At 49.0% G+C, this 15995-nt stretch overlaps 1 protein-coding gene across 1 annotated transcript in view; it reads left to right on the top strand.

The window, feature by feature from the left end:
- The window catches only part of LOC132571389 (zinc finger protein 850-like), a gene marked incomplete at its 3' end in the record, with an annotated part of 552489 nt that extends 549205 nt beyond the window's left edge, over positions 1-3284 (top strand). Inside the window, exon 7 of the mRNA XM_060238186.1 lies at positions 2505-3284. Coding sequence (XP_060094169.1) covers positions 2505-3284 — 780 coding nt within the window. The remainder of the gene's footprint in view (positions 1-2504) is intronic.
- Between the last annotated feature and the right edge of the window lie 12711 nt (positions 3285-15995).

Consider the following 15995-nt stretch of genomic DNA (forward strand, 5'->3'; position numbering starts at 1 on the left):
CCTCTTTTGCCGCCCCCTTCTTCTTTTGGCTTCTGTCTTTCCCAGCATCAGGGTCTTCTCCAGGGAGGGCTCCCTTCTCATTGGGTGGCCAAAGCATTTGAGCTTCAGCTTCAGCATCTGACCTTCCAGGGAACAGTCTGGGTTAATTTCCCTTAGGACTGACTGACTGGATCTTCTTGCAGTCCAAGGGACTCTCAAGAGTCTTCTCCATTCAAAAGCATGCCGGTGGGGATTTAGCACGACATAATTCCAAAATGTTGTGTACGTAGATCCTGATGTGGCCTGGCCTGAGGTGGAGACAAAGGCCTTGTGCTGCTCTCTCTTGTCTTTTCTCTTCTCTCCCAAAGAAGGCACGGATACACAAGAGGCTGCTGGAGACAGACGAAGGGCTGGAGAGTCTCTCAAGAGTCTCTCAAGAGGATCTCCACACAATGTTTCCTTCCCGAGTGAGCTGGCTGCCAGTGAGTGTGCTGCATCGTTATGTCAAGGGGATGGGCAAAGAACAGCCACAGTGGATCTCAACACCTCTTCTAAGGAACCGTCAGGTAGGCTAGAATGATAAAGCCTTCTGCGTCAGGAGAAACAGGCCATTTGGGGACTGAGATCTTGGGAATTCTTCCTGCGGCTGAGCTGAGTGGTGGCTCTTTCACTTCCCTAGGGGCTGCATTGTCCTCAAATACAGGATATTTCAGGGGAAAGTGAGCTATTTCCTTAAGGACAGCTTTGTGGGATGACATAAGAACATAAGAGGAGCCATGTTGGATCAGGCCAATGGCCCCTCTAGTCCAACACTCTGTGTCACACTGGCCAAAAAAAAAAAAACCCCAAGTGCCATCAGGAGGGTCACAAGTGGGGCTAGAAGCCCTCCCACTGCTGCCCCCCCAAGCACCAAGAATACAGAGCATCACTGCCCCAGACAGTTCCAATAATATGCTGAGGCTAATAGCCACTGATGGACCTCTGCTCCATATTTTTATCCAATCCCCTCTTGAAGCTGTCTATGCTTGCAGCCGCCACCACCTCCTGTGGCAGTGAACTCAGACACCTGTCAGTGTTTTCCTACCGTGGTCAGTTACACGTTTCCTGGCCTCCCCTCCCTTGACCAACAACTGGCATCCCTTCCAAAAACCATGGAGTTTCCCTTAAAGAGCCATGTGGGATTCCCCTGGAGAGGTAGTGACTTCTCTCCCTAGCCCAGAGGGCAGATGGTATCGGAGTCTGAAGACCAGCTCCTCATCTCTCTTATCACACCTGAAGGAAACTCTCTGTACAGTCTCAGAACTAGAAATTACGATCACTTTTTGTATTTAAAAACCAGAGGTTCAGCAGGTAAGGGAAATGGGAAAGGCAGAGGAAAATATCTTTGCCACCTTTTCCCTTAAAGAATGTTTTGGGGAGGGAAGGAATAGTCTGAATATAGGAAAAGCTCTACCAGAGGGCTGGCCAGGGAAAGGTTGTGACCAGTGGCTCAGGAGACAATACACACAATCATTAATTAGGAGTTTCTGATTGGTGGCTTGTTGGAGAGCCAGTTTGGTGTAGTGGTTAAGTGTGCGGACTCTTATCTGGGAGAACCGGGTTTGATTCCCCGCTTCCCCACTTGCACCTGCTGGAATGGCCTTGGGACAGCCATAGCTCTCGCAAAACTGGTCCTTGAAAGGGCAGCTTCTGGGAGAGCCCTCTCAGCCGCACCTGCCTCACAGGGTGTCTGTTGTGGGGGGAGAAGATATAGGTGATTGTAGGCCGCTCTGAGACTCTGTCCTTGAAGAGAAGCTTCTGGGAGAGCTCTTTCAGCCCCACTCGCCTCACAGGGTGTTTGATGTGGGGGAGGAAGATAAAGGAGATTGGGAGCCACTCTGAGACTCTGACAGTGCAATCCTAAAGAGAGTTACACTGATCTAAGCCTATTCATTTTAATGGGCTTAGACTGGAGTAAGTCTTTTTAGGATTGTACTGTGAGTGGAGGGCGGAATATAAATCCAATGTCTTCTACTTGTCTGAATGTTGATTCGACCTCCCTCTTTATTCCAGCAGGAGATGGTGAGAAGTCAGTTGAGAAATTTCAGGGATTGTCACAGGAAAAAACCAAGAATGAAAAGGCTGAAGAAAACTTCAGGACTAGAGATGGACCACAGAAGCAGGAAGGAAGATGTGGAGTGAAGAGGCTGGTGAAGCCCATTCCTTACCAAGGGGGCAGCTTCTGTGAAATCCCACCCCATAGCCATCACCAGTGGACTCCTTCAGAAGTAAACTCATTCATCTGCTCCAAGACTGGAATGACGTTCTCTATTGGGAGAAAGGGTAATGTTTGTTTTCCAAACTACAGTATAATGAGGCCATGTAAATGCAGTTATTGTGAAAAGTACTTCAGATACAGACCACAGCTTCTTGTAGATCAAAGAATACACAGTATGAGTTCCACTCTGCAAAAGCACCAAAGAGAGAAAGCTTTTGAATGCTCAGAGTGTGGAAAGAGATTCAGTCAGAATGGCCATCTTCAACAGCATCAAAGCATCCACAGTGGGGAGAGACCTTTTGAGTGCTCAGAATGTGGAAAGAAATTCAGTCATCATAGCCATCTTCAACAACACCAAAGAACCCACACAGGGGAGAAACCTTTTGAATGTTCAGAGTGTGGAAAGAGATTTGGTCAGAGTTGCAGCCTTCAACAACATCAGAGAACCCACACAGGGGAGAAACCTTTTGCATGCCCAGAGTGTGGAAAGAGATTCAGTCGCAGTAGCAGTCTTCACCAACATCAGAGAACCCACACAGGGGAGAAACCTTTTGAATGCTCAGAGTGTGGAAAGAAATTCAATCATCGTAGCCAACTTCAACAACACCAAAGAACCCACACAGGGGAGAAACCTTTTGAATGCTCAGAGTGTGGAAAGAGATTCAGTCAGAGTTGCAGCCTTCAACAACATCAGAGAACCCACACAGGGGAGAAACCTTTTGAATGCTGCGAGTGTGGAAAGAGATTCAGTCAGAATGGCAATCTTCAACGGCACCAAAGCATCCACAGAGGGGAGAAACCTTTTGAGTGCTCAGAGTGTGGAAAGAAATTCATTCATCGTGGCCATCTTCAACAGCACCAAAGAACCCACACAGGGGAGAAACCTTTTGAATGCTCCGAGTGTGGAAAGAGATTCAGGCAGAGTGGCCATCTACAACAGCATCAAAGCATCCACAGAGGGGAGAAACCTTTTGAGTGCTCAGGGTGTGGAAAGAGATTCAGTTTCAGTTCCAGCCTTCAGCAGCATCGAAGAACCCACACAGGGGAGAAACCTTGAATGCTCAGACTGTGGAAAGACAGAAGGACCAACGTTCAGCCGGGCTTCCACTAGCGGTGTCCTCTGTAGCTCACAGGGGATGCTCGGGAGTAACGCCTTATTGGATTGCACTCCCAGAGACCCCCATACTGTTCAAAGTCATGCCAAAAAAGAGTAGGGTTTGGGAGGGGTGTGTGTGAAAATTAAGGCATGCTGAAAGAAGGTATTCTGAAGCAATCTGCAACACTTTGATCTTTAGTCCTGCTATTCAGTGGATTTACTCCCAGGATGTAGGGCTGCTGTCCTCCTGGTGGAACAGAGTAAAAATTGAAGGTTTCCATGGACAACCAGCCTCTATGTAAATAAATCCACTCTCAATGGAAATTAGGATGCAGTAATTGCCTATAAGAAATACTACAAAAACCACGCTCTTCACACATAGAAAGAAAAGGAAGGAAAGGTCTCCTGTGCAAGCACCAGTCGTTTTTGACTCTGGGGTGACGTTGCTTTCACAACGTTTTCACGGCAGACTTTTTACGGGATGGTTTGCCCTTGCCTTCCCCAGTCATCTACACTCCCCCCCCCAGCAAGGCTGGGTCCTCGTTATAACGGAGCATCAAAAAGGACCCAAACACTTCCCTAGATATTTCAATCACCCTAGTGCAACTTGTGCCCCCAAGAGTTTATATGATGTCACACAGTTCCATTAATATTGGATTACAAAACCTCTTTAACGTTCAGGAAGCATGAAGTTCTTCAGCAACAAAGTTGAAGCCTTCATTTCACTTCCGCTTGATCTAGCTTTGCAGTAAATTCCATCTGGGCACGGCGAGGACAAATGCCGTTAACACAACACTTCTGAGCGTATTGGGCCCTGGAGATCTCCCAGAATAACAGCTGTTCTCCGGACTACAGAGATCAGCTCCCTATAGAAGACGGCTCCTTTGAGAAGCGGTCTTTATGGCATTACATGCCCACCCAAACTCCTTGCTCTCCACGGCTCCACCCCAAATATTCAGGAATTTACCAGCCAGGAGTTGACAACACTATTATTGTTGATAGCAACATTCCAGGATCTAAAAGCTTATCTCTCCCCTCCCCTCCCTAGCTACCACAGTAGTATGTGGAGATGTGAAGGCCCAGAAAAACTCGGAAAAACCTCTGGGTTTTTCCCGGTTTTTTGCTGAAGCCTATTTCGGGTTTTTTTACAAGCATAGCCAGCTTCAAGAGGGGGTTAGATAAAGATATGGAGCAGAGGCCTGATCCAACAGGGCTTCTCTTCTGTTCTTATGTGACACAGAGTGTTGGACTGGATGGGCCACTGGCCTGATCCAACAGGGCTTTTCTTATGTTCTTATGTGACACAGAGTGTTGGACTGGAGGGGCCATTGGCCTGATCCAACAGGGCTTCTCTTCTGTTCTTATGTGACACAGAGTGTTGGACTGGATGGGCCACTGGCCTGATCCAACAGGGCTTTTCTTATGTTCTTATGTGACACAGAGTGTTGGACTGGAGGGGCCATTGGCCTGATCCAACAGGGCTTCTCTTATGTTCTTATGTGACACAAAGTGTTGGACTGGATGGGCCACTGGCCTGATCCAACAGGGCTTCTCTTATGTTCTTATGTGACACAGAGTGTTGGACTGGATGGGCCATTGGCCTGATCCAACAGGGCTTCTCTTATGTTCTTATGTGACACAGAGTGTTGGACTGGATGGGCCATTGGCCTGATCCAACAGGGCTTCTCTTATGTTCTTATGTGACTCAGAGTGTTGGACTGGATGGGCCACTGGCCTGATCCAACAGGGCTTCTCTTATGTTCTTATGTGACACAGAGTGTTGGACTGGATGGGCCACTGGCCTGATCCAACAGGGCTTCTCTTATGTTCTTATGTGACTCAGAGTGTTGGACTGGATGGGCCATTGGCCTGATCCAACAGGGCTTCTCTTATGTTCTTATGTGACACAAAGTGTTGGACTGGATGGGCCACTGGCCTGATCCAACAGGGCTTCTCTTATGTTCTTATGTGACACAAAGTGTTGGACTGGATGGGCCACTGGCCTGATCCAACAGGGCTTCTCTTATGTTCTTATGTGACACAAAGTGTTGGACTGGATGGGCCACTGGCCTGATCCAACAGGGCTTCTCTTATGTTCTTATGTGACACAGAGTGTTGGACTGGATGGGCCATTGGCCTGATCCAACATGGCTTCTCTTCTGTTCTTATGTGACTCAGAGTGTTGGACTGGATGGGCCACTGGCCTGATCCAACAGGGCTTCTCTTATGTTCTTATGTGACACAGAGTGTTGGACTGGATGGGCCATTGGCCTGATCCAACAGGGCTTCTCTTATGTTCTTATGTGACTCAGAGTGTTGGACTGGATGGGCCACTGGCCTGATCCAACAGGGCTTCTCTTCTGTTCTTATGTGACACAGAGTGTTGGACTGGATGGGCCACTGGCCTGATCCAACAGGGCTTCTCTTATGTTCTTATGTGACTCAGAGTGTTGGACTGGATGGGCCACTGGCCTGATCCAACAGGGCTTCTCTTATGTTCTTATGTGACACAAAGTGTTGGACTGGATGGGCCACTGGCCTGATCCAACAGGGCTTCTCTTATGTTCTTATGTGACTCAGAGTGTTGAACTGGAGGGGCCGCTGGCCTGATCCAACAGGGCTTCTCTTATGTGACTCAGAGTGTTGGACTGGAGGGGCCGCTGGCCTGATCCAACAGGGCTTCTCTTATGTTCTTATGTGACACAGAGTGTTGGACTGGATGGGCCACTGGCCTGATCCAACAGGGCTTCTCTTATGTTCTTATGTGACTCAGAGTGTTGGACTGGATGGGCCACTGGCCTGATCCAACAGGGCTTCTCTTATGTTCTTATGTGACACAAAGTGTTGGACTGGATGGGCCACTGGCCTGATCCAACAGGGCTTCTCTTATGTTCTTATGTGACTCAGAGTGTTGAACTGGAGGGGCCGCTGGCCTGATCCAACAGGGCTTCTCTTATGTGACTCAGAGTGTTGGACTGGAGGGGCCGCTGGCCTGATCCAACAGGGCTTCTCTTATGTTCTTCTGTGACACAGAGTGTTGGACTGGATGGGCCATTGGCCTGATCCAACAGGGCTTATGTTCTTATGTGACACAGAGTGTTGGACTGGATGGACCACTGGCCTGATCCAACATTATTATTATTATTACATTCAATTTATATCCTGCCCTCTCCGCAAGCGGACTCAGGGCGGCTCACAACATTATACAATACAATCAGTCCAATAAAACATGCAAAACCATAATTTACTTATTGCAGTTTTAAAACCATTCTATGGTGCTGCTTCAGTACAGTATAAGCGGTGTTGGATTCTCGACTGTGATCGCCAGCATTCTATAAGATGTCCGGTGGCAGCCCCTTTTCAATCAAACAGCAAAAGCCTGCTTAAACAATTCGGTCTTACAGGCCCTGCGGAACGCAGACAGATCCCGCAGGGCCCTTATGGCTTCTGGAAGAGTGTTCCAAAGTTCTGGTGCTGCCACCGAAAAAGCCCTGGATCTCGTTACACACAACCTGGCTTCTTTTGGCCCAGGGGCGGATAATAATAATAATAATAATAATAATAATAATAATAATAATAATAATAATAATAGTAATAATAATCTTTTATGTATATCCCGCCCTCCCCGCTGTCAGACGTTGGAACTTCAAATAAGAATGAATCATTTTGTTTCAAAATTAATCCATTTATTTGAGAACAAGCGGTCTGGTGTAGAAGCAAATTGAGTTTGATACATTCCAAGGCCAAGCCTGGTGTTTTTGTATAGTACATGAAAGCACAACAATAAAACCGTTCTCACACTCTGAGAGACAGTTGACGATTCCCATGCTCCCTTATCTCTTTCTCAGGGAAGGAACCCTGCTGGTTACCTCTGTGAGATGTGCTGACCTCTGTGAGATGTGCTGACCTCTGTGAGATCATGAGAATGACTCAATGCAGAGGAAGTCCCAATTCCTGCAGGGGGGAAATCAGCGCACCCCTCTGTATCGGGGTGGCCAAACTGTGGCTCTTTCATACATATTGTGTGGCTCCCGTAGCCCCATCACCCTATTGGCTGGCTTGGAGAAGGCATGTCTCTCTTTAAATCACTTCTTCAAGCCAAGCCAGCTGGGAGCTTGGACAATGCATTTAAAGTTGCTTTCTTTCCACCTCATTGATTTATTTGACTTGTATCCTGCCCTCCCCGCTGAAGCATTCTCAGGGCGGCTCACATTAAGAGGTCACAAGACCAATATTGTTAAATAAAAGATAAAAATGCAAGTACATCATAAATAAAACATATAAAATAATTAGATAAAACAATGGTGGGTGCCTATAAATCAGATATATTGTTGCATTAAAAATGTATTAAAGATGGCGGAGACTACCATCTTAATATTTATTTATTTATTTATTTTGGTCAATTTATATTCCGCCCTTTCCCAGACGGGCTCACGGTGGATCACATACAGATAAAAAACCAGTCACATGCAGTAAAACCAATAAATACAATTAAAACAACAGCATATTAACATATGAAGCTGCCTTATACTGAATCAGACCCTTGGTCCATCAAAGTCAGTATTGTCTTCTCAGACTGGCAGCGGCTCTCCAGGGTCTCAGGCTGAGGTTTTTCACACCTATTTGCCTGGACCCTTTTTAGTGGGAGATGCCGGGGATTGAACCTGGGACCTTCTGCTTCCCAAGCAGATGCTCTACCACTGAGCCACCATCCCATTGTATCAGCATTAAATAACAAAGGCAGGCAGCACATAGTGCAAATTTAGGTGTAAACATTCAGTGGCCCAGATGTAGTGGTTCAGATGATAAATCACTGTGGGAGAGTCGAAGCAAGACGGACGTCCTTGGGGCAAGGGATAACCAGAAGATGTTGGTTGGCCGATCGCAACGCCCTTCGGGGCTCATATGGGGAGAGGCGGTCCTGCAGGTATCTCGGTCCCAGGTCACGTAAGGCTTTGAATGTCAACGCTAAAACCCTGAAGCGGATCCGGTATTTAACTGGTAACCAATGCAATGCGTACAGCATCGGTCGACTCCTTGCCCTTTATAGGCAATCCAGTTAGGAGCCGCATTTTGCACCAGTTGAAGTTTCCGGATCAATCTCAAGGGCAACCCTGCAAAGAGCGAGTTACAGTAGTCAACCTGGAAGTGACCATTGCATGGATCACTGTAGCTAGGTCCTGGGATATCAGATAGGGAACCAGCTGTTTGGCCTGCCGCAGGTGGTAGAAGGCAGATCTTGCAACTCTTGTTACCTGGAAAGGGAGGCATCCAGTATCACACCCAGACTCCTCACCTTCTGAGCTGGCACCAAAGAGGCGCCATCTAGGGTGGGTAATCGGATGCCCGATCCTAACCCCCCTCCACCGCCGGGACCCAGGTACAGGACCTCCATCTTAGCTGGATTAAGCTTCAGCCGGTTCCACTGCAACCAACCCGCCACGGCTTCTAAAGCCCAGGTCAGATGTTCTGGGGCGGTGTCTGAATGGCCGTCCATCAACAGATAGAGCTGGGTGTCATCTGCATATTGGTGACAACCCAGCCCAAAACATCGGGCAATCTGGGCAAGGGGGCGCATATAGATGATGAAGAAGATGATAGTGGATTTATATCCCGCCCTCCACTCTGAAGAGTCTCAGAGCGGCTCACAATCTCCTTTCCCTTCCTCCCCCACAACAGACACCCTGTGAGGTAGATGAAGATATTGGATTTATATCCCGCCCTCCACTCCGAAGAGTCTCAGAGAGGCTCACAATCTCCTTTCCCTTCCTCCCCCACAACGGACACCCTATGAGGTAGATGAAGATATTGGATTTATATCCCACCCTCCACTCTGAAGAGTCTCAGAGCGGCTCACAATCTCCTTTACCTTCCTCCCCCACAACAGACACCCTGTGAGGTGGGTGGGGCAGAGAGGGCTCTCACAGCAGCTGCCCTTTCAAGGACAGAGGCTCAGAGTGGCCTACAATCTCCTTTCCCCTCCCCCCCACAACAGACACCCTGTGAGGTGGGTGGGGCTGGAGAGGGCTCTCACAGCAGCTGCCCTTTCAAGGACAACCTCTGCCAGAGCTATGGCTGACCCAAGGCCTTGCTAGCAGGTGCAAGTGGAGGAATGAGGAATCAAACCCGGTTCTCCCAGATAAGAGAGCTCTGGCTGACCCAAGGCCATGCCAGCAGCTGCAAGTGGAGGAGTGGGGAATCATACCCGGTCTCCCAGATAAGAGTCTGCGCACTTCACCACTATACCAAACTGGATCTCTTTACCTTCTCCCCCCCCCCCTCCCCACAACAGACACCCTGCAAGGTGGGTGGGGCTGAAGGCTCTCACAGCAGCTGCCCTTTCAAGGACAATCTCTGCCAGAGCTATGGCTGACCCAAGGCCATTCCAGCAGGTGCAAGTGGAGGAGTGGGGAATCAAACCCGGTTCTCCCAGAGAAGAGAGCTCTGGCTGACCCAAGGCCATTCCAGCATGAGCAAGTGGAGAAGTGGGGAATCAAACCCGGTTCTCCCAGATAAGAGAGCTCTGGCTGACCCAAGGCCATTCCAGCATGAGCAAGTGGAGGAGGGGGGAATCAAACCCGGTTCTCCCAGATAAGAGAGCTCTGGCTGACCCAAGGCCATTCCAGCATGTGCAAGTGGAGAAGTGGGGAATCAAACCCGGTTCTCCCAGATAAGAGAGCTCTGGCTGACCCAAGGCCATTCCAGCATGAGCAAGTGGAGAAGTGGGGAATCAAACCCGGTTCTCCCAGATAAGAGAGCTCTGGGTGACCCAAGGCCACTCCCGCAGGTGCAAGTGGAGAAGTGGGGAATCAAACCCGGTTCTCCCAGATAAGAGTCTGCGCACTTAACCACTACACCAAACTGGCAATGTTAAACATCATTGGCGAGAGAATTCTGCTGGATGTCCTAAAAGAAAAAGATCCCCCGTCACAATATGATGTTCGAGGCGGGCCAGATGGATTCGTTCCTGCCTTTCTGTCGCTGTCGATTTTAATTTAAAAATGCCTGGCGGAAGAGCGCCATTTTGCAGGCCCTGGGGAACTGCGGAAGCTCTTCCAGGGCCCTAACCTCCTCCGGAAGCTCATTCCACCAGGCAGGAGCTGCGACAGAGAAGGCCCTGGCTCTGGTCGTCTTGAGCCTGGCCTCTTTGATGAACCATGCTGAGGCCCCTCCCCCAAACTCCGCCCTCTTCCGGATCTAGGGTTGCCAGCCTCCAGGTGGGGCCTGGAGATCTCCCACTTTAACAGCTGGCAGAGATCAGCCCCCCTGGAGAAAATGGCCACTCGGAAGGGGGGGGGGCTCTGTGGCATTCTACCATGCCGAGGCCCCTCCCCAAACTCCGCCCTCTCCCGGATCTAGGGTTGCCAGCCTCCAGGTGGGGCCTGGAGATCTCCCACTTTTACAACTAGAAGAAGATGAAGAAGATATTGGATTTCTATCCCGCCCTCCACTCCGAAGAGTCTCAGAGCGGCTCACAATCTCCTTTCCCTTCCTCCCCCACAACAGACACCCTGTGAGGTAGATGAAGATACTGGATTTATATCCCGCCCTCCACTCCGAAGAGTCTCAGAGCGGCTCACAATCTCCTTTCCCTTCCTCCCCCACAACAGACACTCTGTGAGGTAGATGAAGATATTGGATTTATATCCCGCCCTCCACTCCGAAGAGTCTCAGAGCGGCTCACAATCTCCTTTCCCTTCCTCCCCCACAACAGACACTCTGTGAAGAAGAAGAAGATATTGGATTTATATCCCGCCCTCCACTCCGAAGAGTCTCAGAGCGGCTCACAATCTCCTTTCCCTTCCTCCCCCACAACAGACACCCTGTGAGGTAGATGCAGATATTGGATTTATATCCCGCCCTCCACTCCTGAGAGTCTCAGAGCGGCTCACAATCTCCTTTCCCTTCCTCCCCCACAACAGACACCCTGTGAGGTAGATGAAGATATTGGATTTATATCCCGCCCTTCACTCCGAAGAGTCTCAGAGCGGCTCACAATCTCCTTTCCCTTCCTCCCCCACAACAGACACCCTGTGAGGTAGATGAAGATACTGGATTTATATCCCGCCCTCCACTCCTGAGAGTCTCAGAGCGGCTCACAATCTCCTTTCCCTTCCTCCCCCACAACAGACACCCTGTGAGGTAGATGAAGATATTGGATTTATATCCCGCCCTTCACTCCGAAGAGTCTCAGAGCGGCTCACAATCTCCTTTCCCTTCCTCCCCCACAACAGACACCCTGTGAGGTAGATGAAGATATAGGATTTATATCCCGCCCTCCACTCCGAAGAGTCTCAGAGCGGCTCACAATCTCCTTTCCCTTCCTCCCCCACAACAGACACCCTGTGAGGTGGGTGGGGCTGGAGAGGGCTCTCACAGCAGCTGCCCTTTCAAGGACAACCTCTGCCAGAGCTATGGCTGACCCAAGGCCATGCTAGCAGGTGCAAGTGGAGGAGGGGGGAATCAAACCCGGTTCTCCCAGATAAGAGTCCGCACACTTAACCACTACACCAAACGGACTCTAGCAGAGATTGGCTCCCCTGAAGCTGCTTTGAAGTGTGGGGTCTGTGCCATGGGACCTCACTGAGGCCCCTCCCCTCCCACCCCAAACCCCACCGTCTTCCAGAACCACCCCCCGCCCAAAAAAAGCTCCCAACCGGAATAAAGCTTTGTGGATCGCCTTAAAAGTGGCCTTGAATTCTAACTCTGCCACATCTCCCCGAAGGTTGGGGCGCCAGACCCTTTGAGGAGGAAGTCCCAATTCCTGCGGGGGGGAAATCAGCGCACCCCTCTGTATCGGGGTGGCCAAACTGTGGCTCTTTCATACATATTGTGTGGCTTCGGTAGCCCCCGCCACCCTATTGGCTGGCTTGGAGAAGGCCTGTCTCTCTTTAAATCACTTCTCCAAGCCAAGCCAGCTGGGAGCTTGGATAATGCATTTAAAGCTGCTTTCTTTCCACCTCTCCCTCCCTCCCCCATCTATTTTTTTCCCCCGTTCTTCCTTCCTACACCTGACATTCATGTCTTGCGGCTCTCAAGCATCTGATGTGTATTCTCTGTGGCTCCAAAATCTGTGAGCTCTAATCAAAATCTGTGAGCTCTAATTAGTTGAGTTTGATTAATTGGATACTGGGACAGTCGTTTGTACATTCCTACGTAGAATCCGTCAACAGAATGTATTTTCACTGGATGCTCTTCGGTATAATTGTACGACTGCTCCATGGCTCTCTGTTTTATGGATGACTCTTTCTTTTTCTTGTTGTTTTTTTTTAATTGTTTATTATATCCTCACTAAGGCTGCATCATTCGAGGTGATTGATTACAGTGTTCTTTACTGTAAACTGAAAATCTGTTAATAAAAATCTGATTAATTAAAAATATATATACAGACTATGTGGCTTCACGTTAAGCAAGTTTGACCACCTGTCTGGCATCCCATGGCTCCGTGTCAGCTTTATTGATCTCCCAAGATGAGCAGAGGGAATGCACTCACGGTCTCCCTTCCATCGAATGTGGAAATCATGCAGGTTTCCTATTCAGCCCATGCGTGGTGGTGAAAAGAGGGGAATCGCCCTACAGACTTTCATGCTACCTAATCAGAATGCTAACAAAGAAGAAGGAAGAGGGGCAATGAAGTGGCCAAATTTGCGGATGACACTAAATTGTTCAGGGTGGTGAGAACCAGAGAGGATTGTGAGGAACTCCAAAGGGATCTGTTGAGGCTGGGTGAGTGGGCGTCAACGTGGCAGATGCGGTTCAATGTGGCCAAGTGCAAAGTAATGCACATTGGGGCCAAGAATCCCAGCTACAAATACAAGTTGATGGGGTGTGAACTGGCAGAGACTGACCATGAGAGAGATCTTGGGGTCGTGGTAGATAACTCACTGAAAATGTCAAGACAGTGTGCGTCTGCAATAAAAAAGGCCAACGCCATGCTGGGAATTATTAGGAAGGGAATTGAAAACAAATCAGCCAGTATCATAATGCCCCTGTATAAATCGATGGTGCAGTCTCATTTGGAGTACTGTGTGCAGTTCTGGTCGCCGCACCTCAAAAAGGATATTATAGCATTGGAGAAAGTTCAGAAAAGGGCAACTAGAATGATTAAAGGGCTGGAACACCTTCCCTATGAAGAAAGGTTGAAACGCTTAGGGCTCTTTAGCTTGGAGAAACGTCGACCGAGGGGTGACATGATAGAGGTTTACAAGATAATGCATGGGATGGAGAAAGTAGAGAAAGAAGTACTTTTCTCCCTTTCTCACAATACAAGAACTCGTGGGCATTCGATGAAATTGCTGAGCAGACAGGTTAAAACGGATAAAAGGAAGTACTTCTTCACCCAAAGGGTGATTAACATGTGGAATTCACTGCCACAGGAGGTGGTGGCAGCCACAAGCATGGCCACCTTCAAGAGGGGGGTAGATAAAAATATGGAGCAGAGGTCCATCAGTGGCTATTAGCCACAGTGTGTGTGTGTGTGTGTATATATATATATATATTTGGCCGCTGTGTGACACAGAATGTTGGACTGGATGGGCCATTCGCCTGATCTAACATGGCTTCTCTTATGTTCTTATGTTCAATAAAAAGCAATATCTCTTATGTTCTTATGTTCAATAAAAAGCAATATTTCATGGCTCAGGAGTATACTAAACTGCAAATCCCATAATCCCTAGCATTTGCAGAATTACCTTCCTCTTGCTGTGAACAAAGCAGGAGTCAAGTTACACCTTGAAGACCAACAACGTTTTATTCAGAAGGTAAGCTTTCGTGTGCTCTTAAGCACACTTCATCAGATGAGGAATCGGGTATAGTGAGCAGAGCCACAATTTATTATTATTATTATTAGCTGGTTGGCAGTAGTTTAGAATGCAAAAGGGTACACATTTAAGATCCAGTGACGGAACAGCAAAATTAACAAATTGAGCAAACCTTTGAACTGGGTAACACGAGTGTGACAAATCGATAAAACAGTAACATGTCAAAATGTGAGAATGTCTGATAATCACTCTATTGTTATAAGACTGGACCAAAATGAGGGCATTTCTTTCTCAGTAGTTTTCCCCATCCAACTACTGTAATTTACCTTTTAACGTGTAACATAGTTTTACCTTTTAATATGTAATATAGTTTGCCATTAGTTTCCCCATCCAACTAATTTACCTTTTAGCATGTAATAAGAGTTTGCCGTTAGAAGAAAAATACATTATAATATAGTGGAAGGTGGATTTAGTATATGTAATGAGATAAACAGCCGATATCCCTAGCTGAGTGTGTCAATACAGCTAAAAGAGAAATATCCAATGTATTTCTCTTTCAGCTGTGTTGACATACCCAAATAGGGAAGTAGGATTTCTCATGCTCATGCTACCCAGATCAAAGGCTTGCTCAATTTGTTAATTTTACTATTCTGTCATTGGAATACTGCAGTCCTAAACTCTGCTCGCGACCTGAGTTCGATCCCCGGCGGAAGCTGGGTTTTCAGGTAGCCAGCTCGAGGTTGACTCAGCCTTCCATCCTTCTGAGCAAATGAGGACCCAGCTTGCTGGGGGGGAAGCGGAGAGGACTGGGGAAGGCAAGGGCAAACCACCCCGTCAAAAGTCTGCCGTGAAAACGTTGTGAAAGCAGCGTCACCCCAGAGTCAGAAACGGCTGGTGCTTGCACAGGGGACCTTTCCTTTTCCTTTTTCCATTGCATCTTAAATTTGCCCCATTTTGCATTCTAAACCACAGCCTATCAGCTATAGGTAGCTCTGCTCACTGCATCCGATTCCTCGTCCGACGAAGTGTGCTTGGAGAGCACACTTAGAGAGAATAAAACTTGGTTGGTCTTCAAGGCGCACTTGACTCCTGCTTTGCTCTACAGCTTCAGACCAACGCGGCTGCCCGCTTGGATCTAGCTGGTTAGAGGGAGAGAGAGAGCTCCGCAGTCCTAGAGAGGCTCTTGGGGTGGGGGGTGGGGGTGGGGTCTGCAGGGGGGAGCCTTTTCCTCCTCCTCCAACCGGCCTCTGAGTCCCTCCGGACTTCCAGGGGAAGGGCTGGAAGGTGAGCAGCGCTGAGATGCTTTGAAAGGGGGGGATATGCAATGCAATGCAATGCAAGAGGGCTGCAATGCAAGAGAGAAAGGAGGGGGGGATGTAGCACGGGGGGAGGGTGAAAGAGCACCCCCCTCCCGCCAAGTCCCTTCCCTGCCTTTCACACTCCTACCCACCCCATAGAGAGAACCGTGGGTCCCCTTTGGCTTTGGGCAGCGCCGCGAGGTTGCTGCAGCCGACTGCAGAGCAGGATCCGAATCCAGCACCTTTGGAGACTGGAGGGAGATCGAGCGGCTTCCCGTTCCAGAGGCACCTTTAGGAAGGAGGGGAGGGGGTGGGGCTGGGAGAGAGATTTGGGCAGGCGGGGGGGGGTGAAGGAGGGAGCAGATCAAGAAGGAATGGAGGGGTTTTGGGGGGGAGGGGCTGAAGGAATGGGAGCACGTGGGCATCTGCCAGAGCTCCACCCCCCCACACACCCTCCCCCCCCCCTCCCGGCTTTTTTGCCTCCTTGTCCAAAGCAGCTTGGAGAAGAAGCTGAATTTTGCAAGCAAGGTGGATGGGTGCCGTCTCAAATTCTCCTCCCCCTGCCTCAGTGGTAACCAGTTTGGTGCAGTGGGTCCTGAGGGTTT

The sequence above is a fragment of the Heteronotia binoei genome, chromosome 5 (assembly GCF_032191835.1).
Source record: "Heteronotia binoei isolate CCM8104 ecotype False Entrance Well chromosome 5, APGP_CSIRO_Hbin_v1, whole genome shotgun sequence".
Taxonomy (NCBI): domain Eukaryota; kingdom Metazoa; phylum Chordata; class Lepidosauria; order Squamata; family Gekkonidae; genus Heteronotia; species Heteronotia binoei.